The 11,935-nt window shown below is 48.3% G+C and overlaps 1 protein-coding gene and 1 long non-coding RNA gene across 2 annotated transcripts; both read right to left on the reverse strand.

The window, feature by feature from the left end:
* Positions 1-702: 702 nt before the first annotated feature.
* Positions 703-2,576, reverse strand: LOC124696486. The gene is made up of 4 exons (XM_047229212.1): positions 2,494-2,576; positions 2,175-2,372; positions 1,851-2,080; positions 703-1,400 (listed from the first exon to the last, which is right to left on the reverse strand). The coding sequence occupies exons 1-4, from the start codon at positions 2,558-2,560 to the stop codon at positions 843-845; spliced, it is 1,053 nt and encodes a 350-aa protein (XP_047085168.1). The 5' UTR covers positions 2,561-2,576; the 3' UTR covers positions 703-842.
* A 391-nt stretch (positions 2,577-2,967) lies between these two features.
* On the reverse strand, positions 2,968-5,965 carry LOC124696487. Its single transcript, XR_007000693.1, has 3 exons — positions 5,892-5,965; positions 3,257-3,361; positions 2,968-3,029 (listed from the first exon to the last, which is right to left on the reverse strand). It is a non-coding gene; the product is annotated as an uncharacterized LOC124696487 (long non-coding RNA).
* Between the last annotated feature and the right edge of the window lie 5,970 nt (positions 5,966-11,935).

Raw genomic sequence — 11,935 nt, forward strand, 5'->3', positions numbered from 1 at the left:
AACATCATCCTTTTAATATTGTGTAAGAGGTTGAGATGATCTTGAAAATGGCAATTATTTTGATTCGAACGGAGGGAGTATAACTTTTTTAGGTGGTGGTCAGGTGGAGCCTCAATTTCTACTCTACATTCAGGGCCGGCTAGCCAAAAAGGCAAGAAGTGCGACGGCCTGGGGCCCAATCAAAACTGGGGCCCATATTTTCTGGCACAGTGTATATAGGAAAAGGTAGAAGAAAAAAATTAGGCTCATCTAGCATGCACACAGCCTAAATTGGGTCCATTTAAAGAGTTCGCCCTGGGGTCCTCCAAATCCTAGAGCTGTCTACATAGTGGGTAGCATCATATGTGTCTATACCATATTTATTACTTTGTAGAGCTATTTTTTAGAATATTCATTAGATAGAGGGAGTAAAAGGAAACAGATCCGGCCGGTTAGGCAAGTTAGGTAGGATTACAAAGAGAACAAATTTTGTTCTACACTCTGCTCCAAGTTTAGGAGCTACCTCGGTCCTCACTCAGGAATCAAATTTCCCAATGACAGGCCCAGATTCTCTTGGAGTTCTATTTTGGAGCATGGCAGTGTGGCACACCATTATAATGATGTTAGTTTTGAAGAGGAATGATTCTATCGTTCTATTAGGGACTCCATGATATTTTTTGCATGCTTCTGTACTGCGCATAGGAAGGCTTGAGTTTCACTTCGTGAGAAAACTTCGTACAAAATGATGCATGACAAATCTTGCAAAGCAACATAAATATAGTTCCAACTCTACAAGTTAACTGTGTAGATGATCAGTAATACGACGTCGACCAAGAAACCGTGCTTCTGTGTAGGTCAGGTGATCAGTAATACAGCATCGACCAAGAAACCGTCACCAACACCACGGCGCCGTTGTGGAACCGGTATTCTTTCTCTTGGCTGCCATGAACAGCTGCCTTGAATGGAACCGACAGCTTTCCCTCCATGAAGTCAAGAAACAGCGTATCCTCGAACGGCACGGCTGCTACGAAGTACCGCGGATGTTTCCCATCAGACTTGATGAACTGGTCAAAGTCACACTGCTCGTCCATAAAGCAATAGAGGTTCTTCGACAATGTGGTGTATCCGCATATCTTCACCTTCATACCTCCTGCAGGCACCTCCGTGAAATTCAACTCTATAGTCGCCTCGAATGCTCTACGAAAGATGGCAATATCGAAAACAGCGGCACCATTGGTATCATCCATTGTGCACTCTGCCTCTGTGTCGTATATACATCGACCCTCGATTAGATCGGAACACCCGTCGACTAAGGTCACGTCTTCTTTGTCTCCCTTTATTCTGATATCAACTTCAATCAAGCATTCATATGCCATGGACATGCCTCTTACAGGACTTAGCAAAGGCAGGTAGTCCCTGGTCTGGATTTCAGCAACAAAAAAAAGAACTAGCATGTCAAAAAGAGCTGATGGCAACGTATCAGGTATAACTATATAGCGTAGTTAGTTGAGACAACAAAATGAGATGGAATTCTCATAAGAAATCAACACAAAAATCTTCAAACAAAAAACTACACATACTTTAAAATTACTTTATCATGTCGTGTAGGTTCAGCTTGCCTAGGGAAATGTAGCTATGATGCATTCACATATAAGGGCTTTAAAAGAAAGAACTACGCAATAGAAATTTCTATGTCAGATAGGCCCAGATGTCATATAATTATTGTTTAAGTGCTATGCTAATCTTGAAATGTGACCCACAAATGCAAAAGTCTTGCAGATAAGAAACAAAGGCACAAAGCTTGGCTGAACGCTACAGAAGGTGATTATATATATACCAAAGCATCAAATTTAAGGCAGAAAAGTAGTTACCGTGTTAATAGTCACCGGGTTATCTTGGGGTCGGTTAAAAAGATAGTTTCGGCGATAATCCTCACCATCCCGGATTGCAACAAAACCATATACCTCGACTGAACTGCCTATATCTTGGAGATATGCCTTCAGCTTGATAGAAAAAACCTGGAGCATAGCCCATGGCTTGTGAACACACCGCACTGAGGTCAATGGTTCACACCGAGTATGCCGCTTTGGTGGCAGAACAGCTATAATATAGAAAACATAAAGACAGATTAGTATATAATTATGTGTCCATGCAAAGGAAGTGAGTTAACAAAGCGTAAGAAAAAAGTAGCTTACTTTGAGATACATCATCCATATAATAATACCCGTGCCAATAAAGATCCCCGGTATGCCTCAAATCTCTCGAGGACTCTGGAAGCATACTTAACTTGGTATCAACACCTAACTCAGCAGAAGAGATGCACAATGCAGATCTCTTTAATAGTAGCCTCTTGATATATTCCACAGGGCCAACCCTTTGAACAATTCCTATCCCTGATACAGACAAGTACACAATGTTACCCCTGAATCCCAGTTCTGCTAATGTTCTCCAATAAAATATCTTAGCACGCATGCGCGTAAATGAGAGAGGCTGGCAAGAAGGGAGAGGAAGTACCATCATCATGTGTAAGCTTATCAACAGAATCATCCTCAAGAGGAAGAAAATCATTGCAACCGAGCATGTTTTCAAGATTGCTGTCGTTGATGAGGTTGTAGCTGTTTTTTTTTTCTTTTTTTCTTTTAGTGTTACTAGGAGAGCTGCTAAATCCATTGATTAGAAAGAAATTGGTCAGAAGACCCACACTGCTCGGTTTATTGGAGGAAAACCGGACGAAAATCTGAACAACGGCAAGCCACACCTACACACACCCTCCTAAACCACGGGTCTCACCTGACCAGAAACCAACTCCAAAACGATGCCCCCAAGAGGAAGAGCGACGCCGAATAGCGCCGCCATCGTCCGATCTGGAAAACAGGTTGTGGCTGTTGCTGTCCTTAGCAGTTGCATTGCCATCATCGCCGGGGCAACTTTCAGCAACAGTGGTGTAAAGCAACCGAGGGCTGATATGTGTTGTTGGGAACTTATAAGTTATAACCATGCTTCTGAAATCCTTCACAACTTGGCATGAGATCAGAAGTCAACAAGGAAGCCTACAACATCATAAATCAGGGACATGTGACATGTGAAAAATCTTATAACTAAATTTTTTACGGAAATCGAAACACAGAAGGTATTAATTTGATGTATGCACTAATATGACAACAAAAAAAACTTCGGCTGAGAATTAAATAAGAACTATAAAACAATAAAATTGCAGGTGAAACAAATTAACTGAACCCGAAAACAGCCCACTAAAATCTAGTAGACAACTACAAACCTGTCTGTCTGCCCTAAAAGATGAAGATGGTGAAGTAGCTAACTTCTTTTTGCATGTGCCCTCCTCAGCAAAACTGTGGCCACGTTTCTGAAACACATCACAACTCTGGAAGAGATCAAAAGTTGACTGTGAGCACATGTACAAAATCAAAAATCGGAGATGTGTGAGAAATTAAAAATCCCAAAGAAAGTAAAATTTTAATGTGGCCACTAATGAATAAAAAGCAAACAGCAATCGTAACTAATGAAAGTGAAACAGGTAAACTGCCTAGATAGAACGTGACCATCAATAATGTGTGTGAGCTTCACCATACAGCTACAAACCATGTCTGCACACCATAATATCTATATACTGACATGCTGAAGACTTCAGCAATCAGTGAAAAACTGATTAATACAGCTGAGATCAAGGATGATCATCAACTCCTCCTGTTTACCGCAAGAGAGGGGAATCAACCCCTTGGTGTAACATGAGCCATAGTTGTCATCTTCGCTTCCAAAGAACAAATGGTCGGAAACAGAGAAAGACGAGGTGAGCGCACAAGACACGAGGAGGATATTACATCGCTCCGAAACTAGCCATGAAACCATGCCGTCGGGCACTATAGTTCCTGGGGCAAAGGAGTTATTTCCGGTTCCAGACACTCAAATTGATACAATACCAATGAAAATGACAAAGACCAAAGGCGGGAAGGGGAAGAAGACCAATAGAGGAAAGAAGTTGAATGGTGGTCCTGTGCTAATACTTGTAGTGGTGCCCAGTGGACAGTGTATATGTCCATTGACAATTCTGCTGATCCTGGTATGCAGTGGCAGGATCAGAGATGGAAGTTAAGAAGCAGAAATGGAGTTCTCATCCTAAAATGCATTATCGTCTGGGGTCAAAGACCCAAAATGAATCTGCTAAGTATGAACTGCCTGTGTTATAGAAGCCCGGGGCCTCTGAAACAAGGATGAATAAAACCCAGGTAAACATCTTTCGGTGGAGAGTTGGTTTCCGACATGGACTGAATGTCCAATGTAAGGGATTTAGTGGAGGCTTGTCTCTCTTTTGAAGGAGGATGTCACTGTATGGCTGTAATCTCTAACTAGGTCCACAATGATGTCATATTTCCTACTAGTCCGGAAGGAAACAAAGAACACGACTGACCGTTTTATGGCAATCCTAAAATGGAGCTTAATGGGAATGGTATGTTCCATCTTAAGTAAGAGCACGCAAAACCATTGCTGTGTGTGGGTTATTCAAAAAAAAAAGTCACTAGCATGAGCGAACAAGAAGAGTGGAAGGTGGCAGGCTTCAGGGAAGCAGTTAATTTTGTGGGTTCAAGGACTTGGGATATGCAGGACTACTATATTCCTGTGATTATAGACAAGGACCTCATAATGTGCAAGTGCACCTCGACCAAGCCCTAGCCAACCTGAAGTTTCAGTGCATTCTCCTGGGTACTCGAGTGGAGCACATACCTACGACCAGCTCTCATCAACGTGCATTCTGGTGAGGACTCTTTTATCTTCTATGGAGCTAGCAAACTGTGAAATGTTTCTAGTATGAAAACATGAGGCGGCGGCATGAGAGCTACCAGAGCATGGTGGCTGTTGCTTGTCAGCAGGGCCGTCTCCAGAAAAATAGGGCCCCGGTGCGAAATGGGGCCCTAACTTTTAATAAATCAATGTAAACATACTTTTTTTATTTAGTTTAAATATGATATCCATGTACCCTTCAGGAAATATAAATATTAATGCTCAACAGCAAATGCAGGACTGAAGCGATAAAGTAACCACATGTTATACGAGAAAGCACCCTTAGTTCTTGTATTTCTTGAAATAAAATCTTTGCAAGTAGTCGTGAAACAGTTTATACTAGTGTTTAAAATCAGCCAACCCTTTGCAAAATACCTTTGCAAAATATATGTTCCCAACTCATCATTTCTAACCCTTTTTTTTACAAGTCCCCCTTACAAACTTAGAATATGAAAACAGTTGATTGCCAACCGTATGCAAGTTTTGTGCACCACCGAGCACCGAGGAAGCTTAATTGCATCAAGAAGCTTTTGCACATATGGAGGGGCTTGAATCAGCGCAGTTCCTAGGCATCGCTAATGTGCCCAAGTACCTATCTGGAAGATGGTGCCTCCATATTGAGGATTTGAGCCCCCAACACTTCATCTCTTTTGTCAGTGCCCTAAAACAGGCCACGGTTATCTTCTCTTAATTTATCTAGAACGATTGTAACTCGTGTCATCGTGCGGTTAGCTAAAAGGAAGTACAATAAGTCCTAATCAGCTGCCTATAAGGATTAAAATAGTATATTATTGCTTACTTAGAGGGGAGAGAGGAGGAGAGAGAAGGAGAGTGGGCTCTTATGCAAAAGCCAGCTCTAGCACGTGCTCCTAGTCACCTTATGAGAGTGAAAGTTGAGCCATATATTGATAAAGTATTACATTTTTATAGCTCACTATTGTATATGTTAGCTCTAAGTTGGCTATAGATGACATGGCACTTAGCTTATAACCAGCAGCTGACTACACTATTGGAAATTGCTCTAATAGAGTTGGGATGATGCGATTGGGGAAGAACCTTATTTGCCATTAAAAAAGAGACATCCAACACAGGCATGAGGGCATTTCGAGAAGAACCTGGTTTGCCATGTGAACGGACGGTGGCGCTGGCGGCGATCCCGCGTTGCCCAGGCTCGCCTCGGTCTCCGCCGACGCGTCTGCCAGATCCGGTAATCCGACGGGGAGGGCCGTTCGTGGAGGCGCGAGAGGAGGAAGGGGAGGGGGAAGCGGCGAAGTTTGGTGGTGGCTGACGGCGGTGGCGACGCGTGCGAGGTTGGGAGGAACTAAGAGCATCTCCATCGGCAGCGGGCGCCGGCACCTCCTTTAGGGACTATAGCAAAAGTGCCCGTGCGTTGCACAGGGAGAAAATTGATCATCACTACGATTAGTTTTATATCGCCGTAGACGTGTTTGCCGATGCTGTCGCAGGTGTAGTCTTTGGATCTTTCGGCACCATAACTACGGCGGCTGAGTGTGTGGCGGCGGCGGTGAGGTTAGGATGGAAAAGAGTAGAGACGCATGGGAGAATGAAATGTAGATGAGAATTTTCAGGAATATGTACGCCATTGTGTTAATTACACGGTTAGCCCGCCACTCGCCATGTCACTTGAACTCCCTCTGTGTGACGATCGAAGATGTTGCAACTTCATCCAAATTGGATTTGGATGTATCTATACACTAAATTGCATCTGGATCAATTATATCACACATTATATGCTTTATATCATGTTGAAATCATGACACACTTCACCCCTTTTTGTACCGACTTGAGATAAAAATTATTTGCTAGTACAGAAGAGATAATATTATTTGTTGTCACTGTCCACCACTACTTACTTTCATATCATACACCTAAAACAGCAGAATTGAGTTCGAACTTTGAAAGTACAATTTTTCAGTTAACTCACATCCATAAGTTGAATCAAGACATAAGTAAGTAGATAAATCAATTTGACGAAAATCGGCCATACCGATATGCCCTTAAGTTGATCCTCTGTTCCATCTGAGCGCCTGGTACCCTTCTTGCTCTAGTATATTGCCAGACGTCTACTCTCAGCTCAGCTGAAGCAATGAGCAACAACTCATCCAATTACCAGATACGACCACCAAGCATCCAAATCCCGCACTCATGTTTCGGTAATGCATATTTTATCTGAAACTAACATGTTGTGCATCTAGACTATACCGCTGAGTGCTGATTGCTGAACAAAACCAACAGAGAGAAATAGGGGATCGAGCTATGTTTCTCACAGGAGGCCGACCCTCTCACAGACGAACCCCGGTGTCTGTTCCTTGGCGGCCGCTCGGGGCTACCCTCCGCGTCAGACGAAGACAACCAGAGCCAGTACGCATCGCATTATTTGACGGCAGCGAGAACCAGGATTTGGCCTTTGACCGTCACCGATGGCAGGTGGTGCGGATCGTCTAGAAAGGACTGCCGTCAGGTGGAGATAGCTCTAGGTCGTGGGATCCCGACCCCGGCGGAGCAAAGGGCCGGCGCATGGAGGTTGGGGGCTCCCGGTTCTGAGGAGGATGGGGCACACACGGGGAGGGCTTTGGCCTGGCAGCGGCGGGGGATGGATTCCACGGGGTGAAGTTGTGCGCTCCGTCGCCGGCGACTGGGAAGCGGCATGTGGACCAGTCCAGGCAGGGGACGGAGGCGGCGCGTGTGGCCTGCCCACTTGCCCCGTCCAGCGGAAGGAGAGGCAGGATGCGCTGGATTGGGTGTGGTTTGTTCGGCAGATAAAAGGGGAAAAAAAACAAGACGAAACGGTACCGTGTCATTGGGTGTATTATGTACTTTGATGGGAGGGCAAAACCGTCCAGAAAAATGTTGGACGAAATTTTTGGCAGAAACCTTAGCTCCTTTATTATTAGGTATAGATATAGATTTGAGGACGATACTCCCACACCGGCGCGCCCAATATGCCAACCCCGTAGATTTTAAAATTAAAATTAAAATTTACAAAACGATATTCATACGAAGTTCGAACGAAATTTGTATAAATTAAACGCGATTTTAAACTAAAAAACTAGAAAAAACAACTAGCGACGCTGGAGTCGAAGACGCTGAAGTCCTGGTCGTCGCCGCTGGATGACCCGAAGGACCAGCTGTCGACGTCGTCGGCCTCCTCCTCGTCGGCATTCTCCTCCTTTGGGCTCGGCAGCTCGGATGGTCTGGCAAGGTCGACGTAGTTGGTGCCGTGGTCCCTGGCGGACCACACCGCCGCCTGCCGCGGGTCGATCACGATATGCCGATAGTCTTCGTCGACGGAGCGGCTGACAATGTACTGTAGGGCGGGGAACTCCTCCTCGTCGTCGTCGCCACAGAGGGCCGCCTGCGCCTCGGCCTCCTTCTCCCACCATTTCTTCTTCGCCGACCGAAGTGGTGGCGTGGCGTCCTCCTCCTTGACGCGGGAGCGGCGGCTCGACCCCGTCGTTCGACGAGCCGGAGCAGAGGACGTGCGCCTCGCGTCGTCGCGGATGACGACGCCTCCGGAAGGAGGCGCGGGCGCGGTCGAGCGCGTGCGTGCAACGACAGATGATCCGGTGTGTGAGGTTCCGGACGCCGCGGTCCGTTCCGGCGCCCTCTGTCGGGTAGGCGGCGACGCCATGTTCGCTGCCTGCGGGAAGTATAGCGGCTCCCGTTGCCCGCGGACGCGTGGACGGAAGCCGTATTGGCGGAGCATGTCGTCGACGGAGCGGCCGTACCACCAGGCACGACAGCCGACATTGTTGAAGCGGCCGCCCGAGGGGTTGTCCGTCCGCGCGATCTCGACCTCGCGCTCGTGTTCGAAGCGCCCTACCCTGGACGGGCTTTCGACGGCGTCCTCCGGCAGGCTCCTCTCCTCCGGCGTCATCTCGGCCCGCCGTTCCCTAGCGAGGGCCTGTGTCTGTGGTCCTCGAGGTGGCGGCAGCGGCACGGCGAAGCCGCCGTTGGAGACGTGTCAGTCGTGCGACAACTTGTACTGTACTAGCACGGGGATGCGGTGCCAGTACAGCACGTCGGCCTCGTCGAACGTCAGCTGCGTCGAGCGGAGCATGCCGCCGCCGCTGCCGCCGGTCTGGTCGTTGTGCGCCATCGCGCCGGCGGGGGAGCGTGGGTGGTGGTTCGCGCGGAGGTTGAGGACGGCGGCGGCTAGGGTTGGATGACGGGGAAAAGAGGGAAGTGCGCGCCGGTGGGGTTTAAAGGGAGGCGGCAGACGCGCATTGAAGGCGCGTGGGTAAGGTAGGTGGATGCCGCGTGGCCAGTCGCCGCCCTCGCAGTTTTGGTTTCCGCGCGGGAGGCCATTAACGCCGATGACCAACCTCCCCGCGTCGTTTTCGATGCGAACCGCCGCGTCCCCTCGCTGACAAGGCACCCCACCCGCGAAAATCGTCGTTCCGCGAGGCGCCGGCGCGCCCGATTCGCGCCCTTGGCGAAGGGGTCGGCACGAGGTTGCCGGCGATTCTATTGGGCTCGAAAAATTGGTCGGTGCCGTTTGGGGCGCGCCGGTGCGAGCCCATTTTTGCTCCCGCCCCCAAATTGCTATCGGGGCCGCTATCTTAGAGCATCTCTGGTCGCGTCCCCCAAACCGTCCCCCAAACGGCGCCGGATCAAGCGTTTAGGGACGTATTTTGTTCGTGCCGCGTTTGGGGGTCGTCGCTCCCCAGTCGCGTCCCCCAAACGCCCTCCCCAAATGAATATTAGTGCACGAAAATAAAGGTTTTCATTCAAAATTGATTATATATTACAAAAGTTTGAATGAAAACGGTTAGATTTCATCTAAACCCTAGCCTATTGGCCACTCGGCGGTGCGTTCGACGGCCCCGCCCTGTCGTCGCCTTCCCTCCGCCATAGTACCAGCTGCGCGCGCCGCCTCTCCATGCGTAGGGCGGAGGCCAGACGCCGATGCTCCAGCAGCGCGTCATCGCCTGCCCTCCCTGCTGCGCCGCCTGGAGGGAGTGCTCGGCGGCGCGATGAATCTGCACCTCTTCGCGGGCACGGACGTCGTCCTGGAGCTCCTTCTTCGACTCGAAGGACTCGACGAGCACGCGTTGTTGATCGGCCGTCTCGTCCGGGTGTGGCCCATCGTCGCTGGACCACTCGAAGTCGTCGTCGTCCTCCTCCTCCGTCTCGTCCTCCTCCTCCATTTGCACCGCCAACTCGTCGGCCTCCACCGCCAACGCATCCGCCCGCGCCCCCAGGCCGCCTCCGTTGCCACCAGCGCCGCCTCCCGCTGCTGACGCTCCGCCGCCTCCAGCTGCTGCTGACGCTCCATCGCCTCCCGCCGTTCACATGTTGGAGATATGCCCAAGAGGCAATAATAAAGTGGTTATTATATATCTTTATGTTTATGATAAATGTTTATATACCATGCTAAAATTGTATTAACCGAAACATTGATAGATGTGTGTTATGTAAACAACAAGGAGTCCCTAGTAAGCCTCTTGTATAAACTAGCTTGTTGATTAATAGATAATCATAGTTTCATGATCATGAACATTGGATGTTATTAATAACAAGGTTATATCATTATGTGAATGATGTAATGGACACAACCAATTAAGCGTAGCATAAGATCACGTCATTTAGTTCATTTGCTATAAGCTTTCTATACATAGTTACCTAATCCTTTCGACCATGAGATCATGTAAATCACTTATACCGGAAGGGTACTTTGATTACATCAAACGCCACTGCGTAAATGGGTGGTTATAAAGGTGGGATTAAGTATCCGGAAAGTATGAGTTGAGGCATATGGATCAACAGTGAGATTTGTCCATCCCGATGACGGATAGATATACTCTGGGCCCTCTCGGTGGAATGTTGTCTAATTAGCTTGCAAGCATATGAATGGTTCATAAGAGACAACATACCACAGTACGAGTAAAAGAGTACTTGTCATGAGACGAGGTTGAACGAGGTATAGAGATACCGATGATCAAACCTCAGACAAGTAAAATATCGCGTGACAAAGGGAATCGATATCGTATGTAAATGGTTCAGTCGATCACTAAAGTCATCGTTGAATATGTGGGAGCCATTATGGATCTCCAGATCCCGCTATTGGTTATTGGTCGGAGAGAAGTCTCAACCATGTCTGCATAGTTCGCGAACCGTAGGGTGACACACTTAAGGTTTGATGTCGTTTAAGTAGATATGGAAATATGGAATGGAGTTCGAAGTTTTGTTCGGAGTCTCGGATGGGATCCAGGACATTACGAGGAGTTCCGGAATGGTCCAGAGAACAAGATTCATGTATAGGAAGTCACTTTCCAAGTTTGGAAATGATTCGGTGCATTTATGGAAAGTTCTAGAAGGTTCTAGAAAAGTCCGGAAGAATTCACCATGGAAAGTGGAGTCCCGGAGGGACTCCACATAGCTTGGCCGGCTAGCCTAAGGAGGAGGAGTCCCAGGTGGACTCCACCCCACGGTGGCCGGCCACCCCCCCAAGGAAGGGGTGGGGGTCCCACCTTGAGTAGGAGTCCCACCTTGGGTAGGTTTCCCACCTTATGGCAAGTTCTTGAGTTGGGGTCTTATTCAAATACTTGGAGTCTAACTCTTGGGGGTTCCACCTATAAAAAGAGGGACAAGGGAAGGGTGGCCGGCTACTCTAGCCTCCACCTTGGCCGCACCCCTTTGAGGGCCGGCGCCCAAGCCCCCCTCTCCCCAAACCTAGCGCCCCTCCTCCACATATCTCTCCCGCAGCGCATAGGCGAAGCCCTGCCGGAGATCTCCACCACCACCGCCACCACGCCGTCGTGCTGCCGGGATTCGAGGAGGATCTACTACTTCCGCTGCCCGCTGGAACGGGGAGAAGGACGTCGTCTTCATCAACACCGAACGTGTGACCGAGTACGGAGGTGCTGCCCGATTGTGGCACCGTCAAGATCTTCTACGCGCTTTTGAAAGCGGCAAGTGATCATCTTACGCAACAACGAGATCTAATCTCGTAGGCTTTGGAAATCTTCAAGGGTTAGTCTCATTCATCCCCTCGTTGCTACCGTCTTCTAGATTGCATCTTGGCTTGGATTGCGTTCTCGCGGTAGGAAATTTTTTGTTTTCTATGCTAAGAATCCCATCAGTGGTATCAGAGCCGTGTCTATGCATAGATTGGTTGCACGAGTAGAACACAATG

This window comes from Lolium rigidum, chromosome 3 (assembly GCF_022539505.1).
Source record: "Lolium rigidum isolate FL_2022 chromosome 3, APGP_CSIRO_Lrig_0.1, whole genome shotgun sequence".
Classification (NCBI taxonomy): domain Eukaryota; kingdom Viridiplantae; phylum Streptophyta; class Magnoliopsida; order Poales; family Poaceae; genus Lolium; species Lolium rigidum.